This window comes from Odocoileus virginianus, unplaced genomic scaffold, assembly GCF_023699985.2.
Source record: "Odocoileus virginianus isolate 20LAN1187 ecotype Illinois unplaced genomic scaffold, Ovbor_1.2 Unplaced_Contig_6, whole genome shotgun sequence".
In the NCBI taxonomy this organism is placed as follows: Eukaryota; Metazoa; Chordata; class Mammalia; order Artiodactyla; family Cervidae; genus Odocoileus; species Odocoileus virginianus.
Genome location: NW_027224323.1, coordinates 1,598,445 through 1,620,702, shown reverse-complemented (window position 1 = coordinate 1,620,702; position 22,258 = coordinate 1,598,445). Strand labels below are relative to the sequence as shown.

General features: G+C 50.8%; 1 protein-coding gene across 3 annotated transcripts in view; it reads right to left on the bottom strand.

The window, feature by feature from the left end:
* Positions 1-22,258, bottom strand: part of PRKX (protein kinase cAMP-dependent X-linked catalytic subunit) — a 57,296-nt gene that overhangs the window by 11,685 nt on the left and 23,353 nt on the right. For 2 of the 3 annotated variants that reach the window (XM_070463783.1, XM_070463782.1), the window contains exons 3-4: positions 13,343-13,606; positions 3,810-3,929 (exon numbers count right to left, since the gene is read on the bottom strand). In XM_070463783.1, the coding sequence (XP_070319884.1) occupies positions 3,810-3,929; positions 13,343-13,606 (384 nt within the window). The remainder of the gene's footprint in view (positions 1-3,809; positions 3,930-13,342; positions 13,607-22,258) is intronic. The other variant, XM_070463784.1, reaches the window with a different exon arrangement.

The window sequence follows — 22,258 nt, the reverse complement described above, 5'->3', positions numbered from 1 at the left end:
ACCAGTTGTGCGGCCACTCGCTGACGGCTGTTCGGTCACTGAGGCGCGTCCGCCTCTCTGCAACCCCGGGGACTGTAGGCCCACCAGGCTCCCCTGTCCGTGCGATGCTCCAGGCCAGAACACCGGAGTGGGCTGCCATTTCCTCCTCCGGGGGAATCTTCCCGAGCCCAGGGATCCAACCTGCTGCGTCTCCTCTCTTGGCAGGCAAGGTCCTCGCCCCTGAGCCCACATGGGAAGCCCACTACGGTCTCTTAACTACAACTAGCCCGGCCAGCTATACTTCTAGAGTAAGCAGCTTCCATGGACCTCGAACCTACGCAGGGCCAGAGACACCCAGTCCTCGCCGAGTGTGAACGCCTTCGTGTGAACCAACCCCCGAATCGGGCCTCCGCCCGTGAGCCCGAAGCCGGTTCCAACAGTGGCCGGGGGGTTGCTGTTCCTGCCTCGAGTGGAGGCTCTGAATGAGGACACACCGCGGGGCGGTCTCCATGGAGAGGCGGGCCGGGAGAAGACGCGTCATACATTCCCCCACGGGCTCCCGGAGAACACGGCATACGGAACTCCGAGAAAGCTGGCACGATACGCCACCGTCATGGGAGAGGTATGTGAGCAGCAGCTTTAACGAGCGGAAAAAACTCATCACGAGGGAGCGCCCACAGACCCAGCCGGAGAGAAAAAGCAGAAGGAAGGCGTGTCCGAGACGGCGGAGTGAGGAAAGCGGCCAGAGACGGTGCCCAGATCCGACGTGTGTGTTTATTCACTCGGTCGTGTCCAACTCTTTGCTACCCCATGGACTACACAGTCCATAGAATTCTCCAGACCAAAATACCGGAGCGGGCAGCCTTTCCCTTCTCCAGGGAATCTTCCCGACCCAGCGGTGGAACCCAGGTCTCCTGCATTGCAGGCGGATTCTTTACAAGCTGAGCTATCAGGGACGCCCAGCCAGATCTGAAAGTATCTTCAAACGTCTATCTTTAACCCAACGGAAACCTTCCAATTTTTTCCCCTTTATTTACTTATTGGCTGCACGACATGGGATACAGGGTAACAGTTCCCTGACTGGGGATCGAACCCACGTATCTCACAGTGGAAGCTCGGCGTCTTAACCACTGGACTGCCAGGGAAGCCTCCTTCCAAGTATTTTTTTTTAATTGACTAATTTAACTGGAGGATAATTACGTGACAACATGGTGAAGGTCTTAATAAAGCCGGCAGTGAGTGCCACCCACACATGTGGGCACGACTTGCATCGTGACGTCAGTCGTGGCGAGCTATAGACAGAGGGACCACGTGTACTTCCCCACGAAGGCAGGCTCCAGCATTTCATCTTAGAAAGATGCATGGCTGGGAACTGTGCTGGCGAGAGTGGTTGAGAATCCGCCTCATGACACGGACGATGCCGCTTCCATCTCTGGTCGAGGATCTAAGACCTTGGAGCAAGTGAGCCTGATGTGCTGGATCCACGGAGTCCAAGCGACACAACTTGAGGGTCTGCAGGCCGCCATGAAAGAGCCGGCGGGCTGCAGCTGACAGCTGACCCCCAATTCAGCCAAATAAGTGTTCTTTTTAAAAAATGTACATCAGGGCCCCGCTGGTGGATTAGTGGTAAACACTCTGCCTGCCAACTCGGGAGACAGGGGTCCAAGCCCTGACCCGGGAACATCCCACATGCCTCAGAGTATGCCCCATCCCCCTGCCACAAAAAAAAAAAAAACATGCCAATTTTGTCATTTTTTCCCACCATCATGTATCCATGATATTTTTTTAATAGACATCTTTGACCTATCTCAACGTTCCTGGTGGCTAAGAAGGTAAAGAATCCGCCTGTCAATGCAGGAGACCCAGGTTCGATCCCTGGGTCGGGAAGATCCCCTGGAGGAGGGCAGGGCAACCCATTCCAGTGTTCTTGCCTGGAGAATCCCCAAGGACAGAGGAGCCTGGTGGGCTACAGTCCACGGGGTCACAAAGAGGCAGACACGACTGAAGCTATACTTGGCACATATATAGCACACACCCCATTAAGATACTATTAGGATACAGTGTAATTAGAATATTAGACACGCAATAATTACGTTTACATAACAACCATTATGTAAGTGGTTGAATAACCATGTGATATGGTAAGTAACCATGTAATAATCATTGCAATGTATCCTAATACTGTGTTCTAATCCCACTCTCTTGTGATAGTCTCTATTGTAGCATGTTCTAGCATACTATAGAATATGGAGGCTCCAGTAGTATCAGAACGTACTTAGGTTGTTCTACACTTTGGCCGCTCAATCGTATCCCACGCTTTCTGACCCCATGGACTGTAGCCCACCAGGCTCCTCTGTCCGTGGGATTCTCCAGGCAAGAATACTGGAGTGGGTTGCCATGCCCTCCTCCAGGGGATCTTCCTGACCCAGGGATCGAACCCCGGTCTCCCACATTGCAGGCAGATTCTTTACCGTCTGAGCCACCAGGAAGCCCCATATGTTCTAATAATATGCCATTATCTTCCAACATATGTTCCAATCGTATGCTACATTCCAACATGATCTTTGCTACGATATTCCATATTATTATATTCCGTGAAATGACATTATTTCCCCCCCGTAATAATACAGACAAAAGAGAAGACACAGCAAGTCCATTCCAGTAAAAGTGCTCCGGCCGCTGGGATTCAACGGTTGGGCAACGCTACCCTCTGCTGGTCAGAAACGTTCAAGAAGGAACACACCCACCCGTTGCCGGGACAGGGGTGGAACACCAATCAAACACAGGTGCAGAAAGATGTAGCCTTTTACATTTCTTTTTACAGTTTACGTCTCTTTAACATCTTGCATTTCTGATACCGTAGGGAATGCCTTTCAGCCCTGTGTTTCTGACCAGGACTTCCTGGACTGGGGTGCACGGAAGGGCTTTTTTTGGTCTATGTGTTGACTACAGACGCGTGTGATCAGAGAGAGAAAGAACTGGAGAAGGGCAAGTGGATGGAGGAGGGGCAGGCGGGGAGGAGAGACCTGGGTGGGCACCCCTCCCGCCACCGCCCCACCTGCCCGCCAAGCGCAGCATCCAACAAAGAGCCTGGTGAGCGCAGGATGCCAGGAAGCATCAGGCCCACGGACGTCTGCGGGAAGATGCTGGTGCTGTCTGCCCCGTGGGGAAACGGTGTGCGTGCGGGCTCAGTCGTATCTGACTGTTTGTGACCACGTGGACTGTAGCCCCGCCACGCTCCACTGTCCATGGGATTCTCCAGGCCAGAATAGTGGAGCAGGCTGCCATTCCCCTTCTCCAGGGGAATCTTCCCAACCCAGGGATCGAACCCGCCTCTTTCTTCTCCTGCACTGGCAGGCAGATTCTTTACCGCCTCACGGAATTCCTAGCAACACCTCACAGAAATGCCAGACTTGAGTGCTTAATCATGCTGATATAGGGTGTGTCTCTCTGGAATCTGAACCGAAGAGGTCAATGGAATTCCAAACATCCCCCGAGGCACGTTTGGGGTTTTCAGGAAAGAACACACTCTTTCCTTTCTGGGACGCTGTTCCTTCTGAACGTCCTAAAGAGGATTTCTTTATCCAACACGCCTGCTACCCAGCTCGCAGCTTCCCTGGGGGCTCAGATGGCAAAGAATCCGCCTGCAATGCAGGAGACGTGGGTTCCATCCCTGGGTCGGGAAGACCCCCAGGAGGAGGCACGGCAACCCACTCCAAGTATGTCCGTCCGCTGACCCCCACGCGTCAAATCCCGGGGGCTGAGCCCCCCCAGAGCAAGCGAACAGGGCGGGGAGCCGCAGGCATCTTCCCCAGGGAAGCGGTACTCACCCCGAGAGCATCTCGAATATCAGGATGCCGAGCGCCCACCAGTCCACCGCTCGGCCGTGGCCCTTGCTCTGAATGACCTCGGGGGCCAGGTACTCGGGGGTCCCGCAGAGGGTCCACGTCCTGTGGGAAGACAAGAGGGCGGGCGGAGTCCACAGAACTCAGCTGTGATTGGCCGACGCGTGCATCTCAGGAGCGGGGGAGCTACCGTCAGTGAGTTAACCTACACAGAGACTGAGACCCCAGCCCCGGAGATAAACATGGCAACGCTGTCCTCTGTGACTCCTTTCCTTTTATAAACACTTCTTTTCCAATTTAAGGTTAACTTTTACTTCGTGTTGGCATATAGCCTATGAACAATGCTGTGATGGTTTCAGGTGGGCAGTGAATGGACTCAGCCACACACACACATGTATCCCTTCTCCCCCAAACTCCCCTCCCATCCCGGCTGCCACGTGACATTGAGCAGAGTTCCCTGGGCTGTCCAGCAGGTCCTTGTCTTTATCCTACCCCATACATAAAGACAGTAACCTTGTCTTTCCTGACTATCTCTTCCTTTTATGATCAAGACGAAATGATGAACGTCACTCAGTCGCATCCAACTCTCTGCGACCCCGTGGACTGTAGCCCACCAGGCTCCCCTGTCCATGGAATTCTCCAGGTAGGAATACTGGAGTGGGTGGCTGTTCCCTTCTCCAGGGGATCTTCCTGACCCAGGGATCAAACCCGGGTCTCCTGCACTGGCAGGCACATTCTTCATGGTCTAAGTCACCAGGGGAGCCCTGCTTCCTTTTATAAACACTCATTAAGCAAAACAGACTCAAAGTCACAGTCCTGTTATCACGGCCGTGTGCTGTTCTTGGTGATCCCCTTCGCTGCTCAGAAGCAAAACCCTCACAGTCCTGATTCCCCATAAAACGATATGAAAAAAGGTTCAAGCCACTGGCTCCTGAAGCCCGCTGTGCCTGGAAGTGACTGTCAGGAACCCGTATGTCTGCTTTATAAACAGACGAGCTGGCTCTCTTGTCCGAGAGGAAAAGCGAAACATCAGTGAAGTATCTTTTCTGCCCTCTTTGCAAAAGGTCTGAAGTGTGTGCTGACCTTTTGTGGGTTCACTGTCCCGTCAGTATCAGCAGTGGCTTTTAAAAATCCTCGGGCTAAGGGGCTCTGGGATGTTTGGGGTTGAAACGGGGCTGAGAATTTTGGATCTTCTCCCCCAGATGAGCCGAGACCTGCAGAAAAGTTAGCTTTTGGCCCCACCTAGAGGACAGCAGGGAAAAGACCCTGATGCCGGGAAAGACCGAAGGTGGGAGGAGAAGGGGACGATAGAGGATGAGATGATTGGATGGCATCACCGACTCCACGGATGTGAGTTTGAGCAAACTCTGGGAGTTGGTGATGGACAGGGAGGCCTGGCGTGCTGCAGTCCACGGGGTCGCAAAGAGTCGGACAAGACTCAGTGGCCGAAGAACACAGCACATCGGGCTAAAAGCTGGAGATCCAACCAGCAAGCTTGAAAAAACCACTATCATCACCTTGTTGCTTTGGCTCAGCAAATTCTTGAGTTCTGGGTCCAATCCCGTTTGTGCTCCATTTCCAGCCTGGGGGCACATCCAAGGTTGCCTGAACACAGCTGCAAGCCTGGGGCTCAGCTGTGAGGTCCAGACCAGCTGGAGGCGGTAGCAGGTCACTATACCTGTGTCTCCGCTTACAGGCGGAAAGCTGAGTCTCTGTCTGGCGGCAACCTCAGGTGAGGGGCCCACACATCGAAGGCTGTGTGACTTGGCAGTCTTCCAAGTAGACTCAGATAGCCTGACACCTTTTTCCTTTTTTTAGTTCTAACAATTTATTGCTACCAACCCATCTCCCTCCAACCTCAGGCACACATGCTCAGTCATGTAACCCCATGGACTGCAGCCTGCCAGGCTTCCCCGTCCATGGACTTTTCCAGGCAAGAATACTAGAGTGGGTTACCATTTCCTTCTCCAGATCTGTTTGAAGCAAAACCTTTTTCCAAAAAGGCTTCAGGCTTCCTGGGAGCCAGAGAGGCATAAATTTTCTTGAAAGAGCTCCAGAATGCAGCAAAATTTCTTAAACGTTTACATCTCCAAGCAGTATTGCAGTTTCGTGAAACGTTACAATACAATTTCCACAAGGCCCAGAAATGTCAGTCCTCAGTTAATATCCCCAAAGAAAACGGAAAGCTGGGAGTTGAACAGACTCGTGTACACCCACGTTCATAGCAGTTACTGAAAAGCAGGAAGATTTGTCTTCTTAAGAGAATTCTCTCTTTATACTTAAAAAATTTTCCCAATCCTCTCGGGCACGGAGGCATACACTGTTAGAAACAAGCTTCTGATTGCAGGAAATACGGAAAGCCAAAGACAGAAACAGCTTTCGATGCTGGTGGAAAAGTGCTGGTCCCGGCTGTGAATTATCGATGCTCTGGTGTTCTTTTTCACTCACTCAGCTCGTGGAGAGAAGGCAAGGTGATACCCACCGGTGTTACTTTTCTCAGTGTTAGCATTTCCACTACGACAGGGGGCTCCCCGGGAGACTCAAACAGTAAAGAATCTGCCTGCAATGCGGGAGACCCGGGTTCGATCCCTGGGTGAGGAAGATGCCCTGGAAGACGGCACGGCAACCCACTCCAGTATTCTTGCCTGGAGATTCCCATGGACGGAGTAACCTGGTGGGCTACAGTCCATGGGGAAGGAAATGACAATCCACTCTAGTATTCTTGCCTGGAGAAACCCATGGACAGAGGCGCCTGGCGGGGCTACAGTCCTCGGGGTCGCAAAGAGTCGGACACGACTAAGCGACTAACACATTCACGGGGTAGGAGGCTGTTATCCAAGGAGAGAGAGTTTGCTCTGGAAAACAGACGTCCAGCTGGTGCTACGTTCATATTCCCAAGTGCCCACCATGGCAGCCATACTGGGATGAGCTGTGTTCAACCCAAAAGTCCGAACGAAAGCCTGGTACCCGTGAATGTGATCTTGCTTGGAACAGGGTCTTGCAAGATGCAATCAAGAGAAGATTGGGACTAACCCCGTGATTCGTGTCCCTGTTAGAAGAGAGAGGTGGACAGAGATTTCTCTTTACCACGGGAGGACACGGTGAGGATGAGCCGGGAAGAGACCGGCATCAGGAACTCAGGTCAGCCAGCAGGCTGATCGTGGACTTCCAGAACTGGGGGCGGTAACAAATGTCTCACAGGGTCACACGTCCTGTAGTTTTAAGACCGCACTGCCATGATGTCACCTGACCTTAATTTCCCTGGAAACAAGACTATCTCCAAATAAAGCCACAGTGGGGGGTGGGGGATGGGGGTAGTGCTTTAAGACATGGATTCTGGAGGAACATAAATGCAGTCCAGAGCAAAGGAGAGTGATCACGATGGTAGTCATGATGATGGGGGTGACGATACTGATGGTGGTGATGTTGATGGCGATGACAATAATGATGGTGGTGATGTTGATGGTGATAATGCTATGATGGTGGTGATGTTGACATGATGGTGGTGATGTTGACGGTGATGATGGTGGTGATATTGACATGACGGTGGTTTTGTTGATGGTGATAATGATATGATGATGGTGCTGATACTAACATGATGGTGGTGATGTTGATGGCGATGACAATAATGATGGTGGTGATGTTGATGGTGATAATGCTATGATGGTGGTGATATTGACATGATGGTGGTGATGATGACGGTGATGATGGTGGTGATATTGACATGACGGTGGTTTTGTTGATGGTGATGATGATATGATGATGGTGCTGATACTAACATGATGGTGGTGATGTTGACGGTGATGATGGTGGTGATATTGACATGACGGTGGTGATGTTGATGGTGATGATGGTGGTGATATTGACACGATGGTGGCGATACTGACATGATGGTGGTGATGTTGACGGTGATATTGACATGGTGGTGATGTTGATGGTGATGATGATATGATGATGGTGGTGACAACGATGGTGGTGATGTTGACGGTGATGATGGTGGTGATATTGATACGATAGTGGTTGTGTTGATGGTGATACTGATATGATGATGGTGCTGACAATAATGATGGTGGTGTTGTAGACGGTGATGACGGTGGTAATATTGAGGCAATCATGGTGGTGACGATGATGATGGTGGTGACGTTGATGGTGATAATGATATGATGATGGTGGTGATGTTGATGGTGATATTAATGATGATGGTGCTGATATTGACATGATGATGGTGATACTGATACAATGGTGGTGATGTTGACGGTGACAATGGTGGCAATATTGATGTGATGATGGTGGTGACGATAATGATGGTGGTGATGTTGATGGCGATATTGATATGATGGTGGTGATGTTGACAGTGATGATGGTGGTGATATTGATACAATAGTGGTTTTGTTGATGGTGATATTGATATGATGATGGTGCTGACAATAATGATGGTGGTGATGTAGACGGTGATGATGGTGGTAATATTGATGTGATGATGGTGGTGACGATGATGATGATGGTGATATTAATGATGATGGTGCTGATACTGACATGATGGTGGTGATACTGACATTATGATGGTGATACTGATATAATGGTGGTGATGTTGACTGGTGACGATGGTGGTAATGTTGATGTGATAATGGTGGTGACAATAATGATGGTAGTGATGTTGATGGTGATATTGATATGATGGTGGTGGTGAAATTGAGGATGGTGATGTTGATGGTGATGATGGTGGTGATATTGATAAGGGTACTGATGCTGATGATGCTGGTAGCAGTGATGAAAGTGAAGGTGACAATTATGGAGATGATGTTGGTGCCGTGAAGGTGGACGTGATAAACTGAGAAGCACTGACTTTCTAGTCGACGTTCACTACCTGATTGGAACTGTTTTTAGGAAAGACTTTCCAATGAGCAGATCCATCCATCCTTACCTGTCACCCTACGCGGTAGGAACAACGCTCATGTCACAAATGAGATAAGCAACGCAAGGGAACACAGCATGACCGCCAACTACAGCACACTCAATCGGACCCGCTGGAAATGGGCAAAAACACGCGTCCAAGGCATACAAGTGGTCCCCGAGGCTGCACTCCACGCCTCACTGCCCCTCTGACGTGCTTCCGTTAACAGAGGCTCCTGGTAACGGAAATACACTTAACCTGAAGCTCATAAAGCACTATCGCGTGGCAACTGTGGGGAGGTGGGCAGACCGTCTCGCCTCTCAGAACCACATATTTCTCAGCTGCGAACCGGTGATGGTCGGGCAACGTTATCACCCAGCGCATCTGTGAAGCATTTTACTGACAGTTTGTTGGCATCAGGCTTCCAAACAAAATGACTTTGGAAAAAAGAAAAAACAGGACGTTCGTGTGGATGTTTGGTAGACAGCAACTATAGGGTATTATCCTTCAACTAAAAATGCATAAATTTAAAAGAACGAAATTCTGTAAAGCAACTGTCCTTCAATTAAAAAATAAATTGTGGAGAAGGGAACGGCCTCCCACTCCAGTAATCCTGCCTGGAAAAGTCCACGGACAAAGGAGCCTGGCGGGCTGCAGCTCATGCGGTTACCTGACTAACCGTGCGTGCACGAGGGTTCAGGGAGATGGGTTGGTAGCAATAAACTGATAGAAGCAAAAATAAATAAGTAAAATTTTTAAAAATAAAATTAATTGATTAAAAAAAAAACTGGCCTTCCCTGGAAGTTCAGAGACTGGGAATCCACCAGTGGGGGTGGTCACAGGTGATCATCACCCCTGATTCCTTGCTTTGTCCCTGGGTCCCATCCCTGCTCCAGGAAGATCGCGGATGACTCAGGGCAGTGAAAAGCCCGCGTGCCATCGTGAGCGAGCCCGCTCTAGAGCCCGCGTCCACAACGGGAGAAGACACTGCAGAAGCCCACGGATCACAACCGGAGAGGGGCCCTGCTCGCCACAACTAGAGAAAGAGCTGTGTAATCTGCTCAGTCCTGTCCGACTCTTTGCGACACCACGGACTGCAGCCCGCCAGGCTCCTTCTGTCCATGGGATTCTGCAGGCAAGGACACTAGACTGGGTTGCCACGCCCTCCTCCAGGAGATCTTCCTGATCCAGAGATGGAACCCAGGTCTCCCGCATTGCAGGCAGATTCTTCACCAGCTGAGCCACAAGGGAAGCCAAGAATACTGGAGTGGGTAGCCTTTCCCTTCTCCAGTGGATCTTCCCGACCCAGGAACTGAACCGGGGTCTCCTGCATTGCAGGCAGATTCTATACCAGCTGAGCCACCTAAGTACAGCAATGAAGACCATTTTTTTTTTAAAAAAGGGTGGACTTTATACCCAAGACTGCCAATAGGTGGCATCACCGCTATCACAAAATAAAACAGTGTGGAGATTTCTTAAAAAGCTGGAAATAGATCTGCCATATGACCCAGCAATCCCACTTCTGGGCATACACACTGAGGAAACCAGATCTGAAAGAAACACGTGCACCCCAATGTTCATCGCAGCACCGTTTATAATAGCCAGGACATGGAAGCAACCTAGATGCCCATCAGCAGACGAATGGATAAGGAAGCTGTGGTACATATACACCATGGAATATTACTCAGCCGTTAAAAAGAATTCATTTGAATCAGTTCTAATGAGATGGATGAAACTGGAGCCCATTATACAGAGCGAAGTAAGCCAGAAAGATAAAGAGCAATACAGTATACTAACACATATATATGGAATTTAGAAAGATGGTAACGATAACCCTATATGCAAAACAGAAAAAGAGACTCAGATGTATAGAACAGTCTTGTGGACTCTGGGAGAAGGCGAGGGTGGCATGTTTCAAGAGAACAGCATCGAAACATGTATATTATCTAGGGTGAAACAGATCACCAGCCCAGGTTGGGTGCATGAGACAAGTGCTCGGGCCTGGTGCACTGGGAAGACCCAGAGGGATCGGGTGGAGAGGGAGGTGGGAGGGGGGATCGGGATGGGGAATACATGTAAATCCATGGCTAATTCATTTCAATGTATGACAAAAACTACTGTAATGATGTAAAGTAATTAGCCTCCAACTAATAAAAATAAATGGAAAAAAAAACAAAAAACAAAAAAAAAAAAACAGTGTTTAAAGCTACCTGCACACTTCTACATAAACTGAAAGTGAAAATCACTCAGTTGTGTCCAACTTTGCGACCCTGTGGACTACACAGTCCATGGGATTCTCCAGGCCAGAATACTGCAGTGGGTTGCCATGTCCTTCTCCAGGGGATCTTCCCAACCCAGGGATTGAACCCAGGTCTCCCGCACTGCAGGCGGATTCTTTCCCAGCTGAGACACAAACCACCCCATTTTATTCTCAGCCATGTTAAGTGATGAAATGCTATAGGGGAAGATGACATTGACTTTTAACTGCATCAGAAAAAGTAACCCCAGGATGGCCCCTGTCTAAAAGCCATCAGACATGAGTTATTTAATGTAAATCAGTTCAGTTCAGTCACTCAGTTGTATCCAACTCTTTGCGACCCCGTGGACTGCAGCACGCCAGGCTTCCCTGTCCATCACCAACTCCTAAGCTTGCCCAAACTCATGTCATCGAGTCGGAGATGCCATCCAACCATCTCATCCTCTGTCGTCCGCTTCTCCTCCCGCCCTCAATCTTTCCCAGCATCAGCGTCTTCTCCAATGAGTCAGTTCTTCACATCATGTGGCCAGAGCATTGGAGTTTCAGCTTCAGCATCAGTCCTTCCAATGAACACCCAGGACTGATTTCCAATGACTATTCAGGATTAATTTCCTCTAGGACTGATTTCGTTTAATGTAAAACTGCTCCCCAATTGTTTGCCATAAAATGTTTCTGCAACATGAGGAACAGTTCTCACGTGAACCAACCCTAATTCGTCACAGGAATAGACACCATGGGTATTTGTTCCAGATCTAGCTTCTGATACGGGAGTCACCAGCTGCACTTTCACTGTAAAGAGTGAAATTCTAACCCGGTTTTAATTTGAATTTAAATGTAACAACCCACACTCAATGCGTGGACTGAAAAACGGACGTGAATCTGCTTTCTTTCCAACCGTTTCAAACATCACGGGCAATAAACACACATCTAGAGTTTCTGATGGGAAATATCAGTGCCCTCCTTAAAGATACACCAAAGGAGAAAAAGTGTTTGGAATTTCAAAACCTGAGTACCAACGATTCATGGGGGACTTCCCTGGAGGCCGAGCGGTTCAGACCCCACGCTTCCAAAGCAGGGGGGACGCAAGTTCCATCCTTGATTGGAGAACTAAGATCCCATATGCCATGTGGTGTGGACAAAAAATATTCACGGAGAGTCTGTCAACACGGATATGGACAATATGCTGAAATGGTCCCATCTGGGACATCCTGAATTAAACCAGCTTGTGAATGAAATCATGTACGCCTGGTCTGACTTTTTGAAACACGACTCCTTAAAAATGTGAAATAATACAGGAGGTCTGTGTTGAACTTGTTTTGGACAGCAATGCTCTCGATAGCAAGCTTAGGACATTAAATTAGTAAAATCATGCAGAGGAAGGGAACACACATCTTTGTCCTCAAGAAATACAGTACCGCACGCTCCTCTGCGTGCTAAGCTGCGTCCGACTCTTTGTGACCCCAAGGACTGTCAGAAGGACGGGACCCTGGGGCTCTCTGTAAGATTGGGGGACCCTCCAGACACTGGGGCTGTCTGTAAGATTGTCCTGGGCTTGTGGGGGCAAAATAACACACCTCTACCTCTTAAAACTTCAACATCCTTATTACAGACAATAGCCAAGGCGTGGAAACTTCCACATTGTCCATCAGTAGAGGAAGGGATAAAGAAGATGTGGTACATATGCGCAATGGAATACTACTCAGCCATGAAAAAGAATGAAAGAATGCCATCTGCAGCTATATGGATGGACGTACAGACGGAAGTCTGTCAGATAAAGACAAATACTATACGATCACATTTATAAGGGTGAGTGTTAGTTGCTCAGTCATGGCCAACTCTCTGCCATGAATTGTAGCCCTTCACACTCCTCCGTCCATGGGATTCTCCAGGCAAGAATACTGGAGAGGGTTGCCATTCCGTTCTCCAGGGGAATCTTCTCGACTCATGGATCGACCCTGTGTCTCCTGGCAGGTGGAATATGTACCTCTGAGCCACCACGGAAACCGCATGTATATCTATACATATACTGCTGTGTGTGCATGCTCAATCATGTGCAACTCTTTGCAACCCCTTGGACTATAGCCCTCCAGGCTTCCCTGTCCACGGAATTCACCAGGCAAGAATCCTGGAGTGGGTCGCCATGCCCTCCTGCAGGGGATCTTCCCGACCCAGGAATCGAGCCCAGGTCTCCCGCATTGCAGGCGGATTCTCTACTCTCTGAGGCACCAGAGAAGCCGCCCATCACTTCTGCCGAGACGCGGAATCTCATCAGAAAGGAGCTCCCAGCAGAGAGGACACAGTGGAGACCGCCCCAGGCAGAGGGCGGGGAGTGGGGGGGGGACACGGGGGAGAGCAGCGGTCACTCACTTGTCCACCAGCTTCTTGGCGAACCCGAAGTCGGTGAGCTTGACGTGGCCGTCCCTGTCTAGCAGGATGTTCTCCGGCTTCAGGTCCCTGTAGACGATGTCCCGGGCGTGCAGGTACTCGATGGCGCAGACGATCTCGGCCGCGTAGAACAGCCCGGTGTTGCTGGTGAAGCGGCCGCGGTTCCGCAGGTAGCTGAAGAGCTCGCCGCCCGGCACGAACTCCATCAGCATGTACAGGAAGCGGTCGTCATGGCCCGTCCAGAACCTGCACCGGGGACGCGCGGAGGGATCACAGTGAGACCGAGCGCCGCGCCTCGGCTGGCCGGACGGACAGAGGCTGATGGGGGGAGAGGATGGAGGCCTGGTGCGTGAACAGGTCACGTGAAGATACAGCCACAGGGGCTGCCCAGCAGTCAGGTATGGATGTGAGAGCTGGACCAGACAGAAGTCTGAGTGTCTGAGAATGGATGCTTTCCAACTGTGGTGCTGGAGAAAACTCCTGAGAGCCCCTTGGACTGCAAGGAGACCCAACCAGTCCATCCTAAAGGAAATCAGTCCTGAATATTCATTGGAAGGACGGATGCTGAAGCTGAAGCTCCCAATACTTTGGCCACCTGATGGGAAGAGCTGACTCCTTGGAAAAGACCCTGATGCTGGGAAAGATTGAGGGCAGGAGGAGAAGGGGACGACAGAGGATGAGATGGTTGGATGGCATCACCGACTGGATGAACATGAGTTTGAGCAAGCTCCGGGAGTTGGTGAAGGAGAGGGAAGCCTGGGATGCTGCAGTCCATGGGGTCGCAAAGACTCAGACACGGCTGAGCAACTGAACAACAACTTCCTTGGTTCTGCAAGTCCTGTTTTCATTACATAGGAGGGTGACAGACTCTAAGCAGAGGTGACAGAGGTGTTGGAGAAAGAGAGAGAAGAACAGAACAGACTGGCAGATTCAGCAGCCGGCACAAGGCCCTCAGTCATGGGAAAGCTGGGTGCTGCAGTCCCTGGGCCCACGAAGCGCTGGACAACACACATAGTCACAGACACGTATACGCGTCTGTGTATATACGTCGTGAAAAGTGAAGTCGCTCAGTCGTGTCCGACTCTTTGCAACACCATGGACTGTAGCCTGCCAGGCTCCTCCGTCCATGGGGTTTTCCAGGCAAGAATACTGGAGTGGGTTGCCATTCCCTTCTCCATATACTGGAATAAATACAACTGTATAAGATACAGCCCTGGAAAAGGTACCCATAAGAAAGAGATGATTCTAGTAAGTGAAACCAGACAGAATCACAGAAATACTGTATGATACTACTTATACATGGAATCTAAAAAAGAATGACAAAGTCCCCTAAACAAAACTTCTAGACGCACTGGGAAACCTAAAACCTCTTGTGATTTGCTTTACGGCACTAATCTGCTTTACTGACGGGCTCTACCGCTAAACCCACTGTATCTCTGAGGTCTGCCTATAGTAAAGTGTGATCAATATATAGACGAAGCGCTGGAGATCGTGTGCAATGACCCAAAACATAACTGGAAGGAAAATCACAAGTAATCAAGTGCAGTGGTCAGGAAAGTATGTGTGCTAAGTCGCTCAGTCATGTCTGACTCTTTTCAACCCCATGGACTGTAGCCCGCCAGGCTCCTCCATCCATGGGATTCTCCAGGCAGGAATACTGGAGTGGGTTGACATGCCCTCCTCCAAGGGATCTTCCCGGCCCAGGGATCAAACCCAGGTCTTCTGCACTGCAAGCAGATTCTTCATCATGTGAGCAACAGGGAAGTATAAGTTTAAGCAATTAAAAAAAAAAAAAATGAGGGAATTCCCTGGTGGTCTAGTGGTTAGGACTCTGTGCTTTCACTGTTGAGGACGTGGGTTTAAAGCCTGGTGTGAGAACTAAGATCCCACGAGCTGCACAAGGTGGGCAAATTAAAAATAAAAAAAAAAGATGGGCTGCAGAAAGGAAAAACTTTTCCATGTCCAAGAAAAGCCTTTCAAAAAGGAAAAACAACATACTGTTCTGATGTTCAAATGAATGTCTATTTCACTCATCACCGTGGTTATCCGTTAGAGGAAAATATGGGTCCTGCATACAAGAAGCTTTCTCTGAATGTGCATTTAAATGCGAAGACTCTGTGAGGCTAGGCTCAGATGCGTAGTCGCTCAGTCCTGTCTTACTCTTGGCAACCCTACGGACTGTAGCCCTCTAGGCTCCTCTGTTCAGGGGATTTCCCAGGCAAGGAGCCTGGAGTGGGTTGCCATTCCCTTCTGCAAGTGGATCTTCCCGACCCAGGGATTGAACCTGCGTCTCCAGCATCGGCAAGCGGCATTCTTTACCACCTGGGTAACTTGGGGAGCCTGCTATGCTCAGACGGAGCTGTTACCATAAATGCAAGATCATTTGCCTGATACCCAGTGAGACCAAACAATACTAGAATACTGGAGTTTGGAACACAGAAGTTTGTTACAGGGCTGCGCAAGGAGAAGGGTGCTTCACGCCTTAAGAAACCCAGTTACTGCAAGCTTTCTCCAAAGCCCTTTTGTATGGAAGGTGAAGGGTGGACATGGTTAGCTGTTGCCAACTTCTTCATGTCAGAATCTTTACTCAGGCTTCCTAAGTGGCTCAGGGGTGAAGAATCTGCCTGCAATGCAGGAGACACAAGTTGATCCCTGGGTCACGGGGTCAGGAAGATCCCTTGGAGAAGGGCATGGCAACCCACTCCAGTATTTTTGCCTTGAGAATCCCATGGACAGAAGAGCCTGGTGGGGTGACAGTCCACGGGGCCAAAAAGAGTCAGACACGACCGAGCACATTCACACGGACACACATCCTTTGCTCTTGAGGGCACGTCACTGTCAGCGAACAATGTTCCGCTAAATCTCTACCAGACACGTTATATTCTCTGCTCTGAAAGAAAGGGCCAGGTCCCCAGGCACAGGTTTCACCCTCCAGGGTCCCAGGCCTGGCTCAGAAGGGCCAGAGCTCAGCGGCCAGCTCCCTGAGGGACAGATCCACAGACCCTGCCCAGCTGTCATCACTGAACTGACCCTCGGGCTTCTCAGGGAGCTCAGATCGGGGGAGATGAGCTCCCATGGGGATCCCTGACTGCACGGGAGCCAGGACAGATGCCTGCTGTAGTGAGATCATGGACACAGTGATGGGCGGAGACCATCTGGGCTTCTCAGGCCCAGATGGGGGAGGCAGGTCCCATGGGGGTCCCTGACTGCAGGGTAGCTAGGACAGACGCCCGCTGTAGTTATATCACAGACCCAAGGACGGGGGAGAGGGTCACCGCGGCCTGAAGCCCCGGGTCCAGCCAGTGGGTGGCTGTGGCAAGCACCCTGGAGCCCCCCCGCCCAAGCCAAAGCCCGCAGCCTGTTCTCTGGGCGCTCCGGGCTCTCCCGCTGGACCAAGGCTGGGTGAGCTGGAGGGCCCCCAGGGGAAGGCCAGGACCCACGTCTGCGGTCTCTATCCACCCGATGACCACCCGTCCACACACCTTTGGATGAAGGCCCTCACTAAGGCGCGATCATTGAATGACAGCTGCTGACCTGTGGGCGGGGCCCGCTGCAGCACTGTCCAATGGCTGAGCAGCATCACTAAGCTGTTCTTTGAGGCTTGCTGGCCAGTGGGTGGGGCCCACTCGGTGCTGTCCAATGGCTGAGCAGAACCACTAACGGTCACTCATTGACAGTTGGCTGTTTGTGGGCGGGGCCCACTGCAGTACCGTCCAATGACTAAGCAGCATAACTAAGGGCTGTTCACTGAAGCTTGGCTTCGCAGGCCACTGCTCTGCCGACCAATGGCTGACCAGGACCTCTAAGGGTCGCTCATTGGCAGCTGGCTGCTTGTGGGCGGGGCCCGCTACAGAGTCGACCAATGGCTGAGTGGACCCATGAAGGGTTGCTCATTGCCAGTAGCTTGTGGGCGGGGCCCACTGAGGTGCTGTCCACTAGATGAGGACCACTAAGGGTTGCTCATTGGCAGTTGGTTGCTTGTGGGCGGGGCCTTCTGAGGTGCAAACCAATGGCTGAGCAGGACCACTAAGGGTTGCTCATTGGCAGTTGGTTGTCAGTGGGCGGAGCTCATGAAGCATCAACCAATGGCTGGGCAGGACCACTAAGGGTCGCTTATTGACGATTGTCTCTGGGCGGGTCCTTCTGCAGCACCGACCAATGGCTGAGCGGGACCACTGATGGGCGCTCATTCATAGCTGGTCGCCAGTGGGCTAAGCCCACTGAGGCCTCAACCCATGCCTGAGCAGGACCGCTAAGGGCCGCTAATGGACCGTTGGTTGCTTGTAGGCGGGGCTGCTGCAGAGCTGACCAACGGCTGAGCGGGACCTGTTGCCTAGTAACGGTGTAGCGTAGTGATGCACATTGAGGGCTGCATACTAAGTGATATACTAACGTCACTTTGTTACGCTCCTACAAATGCCTTTCTTTCTGCATTGCTAGATTTCTGCCTCTTGCGGCTCGGGCTACCCAGGGACCCGCGTCTTTAGGAAGCACGGTGGCAGCCACTTCCAGGGGTTTCTCTTTCCCCAGTTCCTGTGTATCTTTGTCCCGCTCCCAGTATCAAGGCTTCAGATCTGCAGTGTTGAGATGTGACGGAAGACAGGGGGCAGGAAGAGGGCTTGGGGTGGGGTGGGGTGGGGTGGGGGTGGTTTGTGGCTTTTGTTACTGGAAAAGGAGCAAAACCTGCCCTCCCCCAGTATATCTCTAGCATGCAGATTATCTCCAGCTGAAAACAACCAAGACAAAGTCAAGCAGAGTCCAGAGAAAACTTGGACCTTCTCCCTGAACTGCCTAAAAGAACGTAGATAGAGGAGTTGGTCCTGGAATCTCCAGTTTCAGCAGAGATGTCTGCATAGGATACGGGGCCCCCTGTGGTGGGGTGAACAGAGCCTGGAGGCCAGAGTTCACGCTAGGTCTCTATGTCTCTCCTGGCCCAGCAAACATTTATTTATAAAACTTTTGTTTTGTATTTGTCTCTATGTCAACTGCCCTTCCTCCACTTTGATATCTCAAAACACTACCCCCAACATCCTCTTTTGTCTTCAGCTGAAGACAGTATTTAAGGGGAGGGTTAGGGCCATGTGGGGAGTCCCAACTGGCTCAATAGTAAAGAGTCTGCCTGCCAATGCAGGAGACGCGGGTTTCGATCCCTGGGTTGGGAAGATCCCCTGGAGGAGGAAATGGCAACCCACTCCAGGATTCTTGCCTGGGAAATCCCATGGACAGAGGAGCCTGGCGGGCTACAGTCCATGGGGTCACGAAGAGCCGGGACACAACTGAACATGCAGGCTACACGTTGGGCCATTTTCATAGCTCTCTCCCATGTATATGTGAGATTAAATTTTTGTGTGCCTTTTTCTCCTGGTTCATCTGTCTCACATCCATGTCATTCCTAGACCAGCCAGAAAAGCCTGGAAGGATCAGGAACATGTCTTCCTCCCTGGCATCACTGTCTAGAGAAACCAGGTGACCAGACGCCCGTCTTTTTTCCATCATTTATAATCGAGACAAGTCTCTTTCTCTGGGCTGCATGCACTCCTTCTCTGGCTCACATCATGACATGTCTCAGTCTAGCCAGCCTGTTCCTTGCCATGATGCTCAAACAGAAGCACACAGTATCCCAAAGGCATGACAGCCTTGCTGTTCTTTTATGGGAGAGCTTAGCATTCAGAGAGGGCTTTTCTGATGGGGAAATGTCTTCTAGGGTCCCAATGACACCTGACTGATGACCCTGCACAATGAACCTCTATGGAAACTCGTGAGAAATGGAATTATTTCCAGCTTTATTAGTAAACCAAGGATGTCACATTCATGAGTGATAGTTCCTAAGGGAACTCAGGAAAGAACACCTGCCTTCTAGCAGCCATCAGACTACAGCCACTCCCCACGGTGAGCCCTGAGGAAACTCAGGATGTGAAAACACAGGATACTGGCCCCAGGTAGCTGAGATGCAGAATAAAGGAATGACTTCAATGAGTCCAGATTCTTGGCATCTTCCTACACATCAGTTCAGTTCAGTCGCTCAGTCGTGTCTGACTCTTTGTGACCCCAACTGACTGCAGCACACCAGGCCTCCCTGTCCATCACCAACTCCCAGAGCTTGCTCAAACTCATGTCCATTGAGTCGGTGATGCCATCCAACCATCTCATCCTCTGTCATCCCTTTCTCCTCCTGCCTTCAATCTTTCCCAGCATCAGGGTCTTTTCCAATGAGTCAGCTCTTTGTATCAGGTGGCCAAAGGATTGGAGTTTCAGCTTCAGCATCAGTCCTTCCAATGAATATTGAGGACTGATTTCCTTTAGGATGAACTGGTTGGATCTCCCTGCAGTCCAAGGGACTCTCAGAGTCTTCTCTGACACCACAGTTCAAAAGCATCAACTCTTCAGCACTCAGCTTTCTTTATAGTCCAACTCTCACATCCATACATAGAAAAGCACTAAATTCCTTACCTTCACATATCTGATTTCTTTCATTAAGAATCATCTTCTGATGTTGACATGACCTGCTCTCTGTTGCAAAACTTCTATATAACCTTGCTCCCTCCACCCCGTCCTGCTTCCTCAGAGCAATTCTCAGGATTAATAGAGATGCTGCCTCCTGGGCTTAAGTCCTAAAAATGTCAGCAGCGCTGAGAACACCTGTCCCGGTGCCACTCTCGAAAGAACAGAAAGTGCTTGTGGCTCAGCCGTGTGAGACTCTTTGCGACCCCATGGACTGTAGCCCACCAAGCTGCTCTGACCATGGGATTCCAGGCAAGGATACTGGAGTGGGCTGCCTCTTTTCCAGGTCCCACTCTTTGATGCCAGCAATTTCTGTACGGCAGAAAGGACAGAGAGCAGACACAGGGTTGCGTTCTTCAGACAGGACCGAAGTCTTCCTCCCCTGGGAAATCCTGACAGCGTCACAATCCTTCTACACCCTGGACACTGAGTTACTCAGCTCTTCTAAAATTATCTCTCCACAGGCTGCACTGACCTTCGGAATGGCTTCATCCCAGAACAGAGAGGTGTCATCTGATTATCTATGTAATGAACCTCCTGGCTGGTTTTCAGAAAAATGCAACCAGTAGCACTTCAAATCACAAACTTGCTGATAACACCCCGAGCAAATGTGCCAAACCACTCAAGAGAAAGTTCAAACTGGAGTCTTTCTTCGGCATGATCTTCCGGGCTCCACGCAGCTTCATGTAAATGCAAGGAAAACCCTACTAGGGGTTTCTGACAGTGTTTGAAAAGGCAGATGTTGGGAGAAGTGACTCCTTCCAAGAGAAAACTGCGCAGCTGGGACGATTCAACACCTGCTCGCCTCCCGGCTTCTTCCCACTCAACTGCGCGCTCCACCCCGTGGCCGTGGGCGTCGCCTGCCGTCTGTTCCCAGGGCTGGTCACACAGATCCCTCTCCCCGCTGCTCTGTATGGGGGCGCATCCAGAGCCTGCCGGCCCTGGATCAACGCAATCGCAGTTTTCAAACACAACCTGGTCTCTGAAGTGAAAAGCCACGGAAAACATCCCAAGCCTCAAGGACCTTATAACAACACCCTCATGGGCTAAAAGACCTGCACTGAGCAAGTCAGTAAGCTGGTGTTCTGGGCTGGATGGTGAAAGTGTCAGTCGCTCGGTCATGTCCGACTCTTTGGGACCCCATGGTCTGTAGCCCACCAGGCTCCTCTGTCCATGGGATTCTCCAGGCAAGAATACTGGAGTGGGTTGCCATTTCCTCCTCCAGGGGGTCTTCCCAAGCAGGGATGGAACCCCGCGTCTCCTGCCATTTCAGGCAGATTTTTTTTTTTCTTTTTTACCGTCTGCCTCATCCCAAATCCGTATGTTGAACTGCTGACCCCTCCAGGACCTAACGATATGGCTGTATTAGGAGATGGGTCTTCAAAGAGAGCATGAAGGCCGAATGAGGTCACTAGCGAGGGTCTCGATCCCATAGGACTGGGGTCCATACAGGAGGAGGAGGTCAGGACACAGACACACATGGAGGGACAGCTATGCAGACTAAATTACAGGGAAAAGTTCCCATTGCCTTCTCCTGGGGATCTTCCCGAGCTAGGCCTCTTGGTATAAGGCCACCCACCAAATTGGATGAACAACACATTTCTACAGCACCTCAACAACTTAATTCTACCTGCAATTACCCAATTTCCAAACAAGGTCACTTTCACGGTGACTTATGGCATGTTTCTGGGCTTGGATGCCAGTTGCTCAGTCATATGTATCTCTCTGTGACTCCACGGACTGTCACCTGCCAGGCTGCTCTGTCCATGGGGATTCTCCAGGCAAGAGTACTGGAGTGGGTTGACATTCGTCCTCCAGGGATCTTCCCGACGCAGAGATCGAACCCAGGTCCTCTGCATTGCAGGCAGATTCTTTACCGTCTGAGCCACCAAGGAAGACCCATCTTTTTGGGAGGCAGACACAATTAAACCCACAGAGAGGTGGAATATCCAGAGCTGGAAGCCCCCCCAGCCCAAGATTCACAAGAGCATCACCCTAATGCTTCCTGAGCACAGAACACACACAACGAGGTCAACTCAGCGTCTCCGCCCCGCCACCCCCAGCCCTGAAAAGAGCTTCTCCCGCCGGCTTCTTGCCTCTTTTGCAAACTCTTGTCTGCTCAACAACATCACCTCGGACTTTTCCTATTGACCATCAAGTCTATCTGCTTCTCTTTCGCGTAAGTGTTACGTCACTCAGTCCTGTCCGACTCTTTGCGACCTCATGGACCATAGCCCGCCAGGCTCCTCTGTCCACGGGATTCTCCAGGCAAGAACACTGGAGTGGGTTGCCTTTCCTTCTCTTGTTCCTGACCCAGGGATTGAACCTGAGTCTCCTGCATCGCAGGCAGATTCTCTAACCATCACATAAGCTACCAGAGCAGCTCAACAGACCACT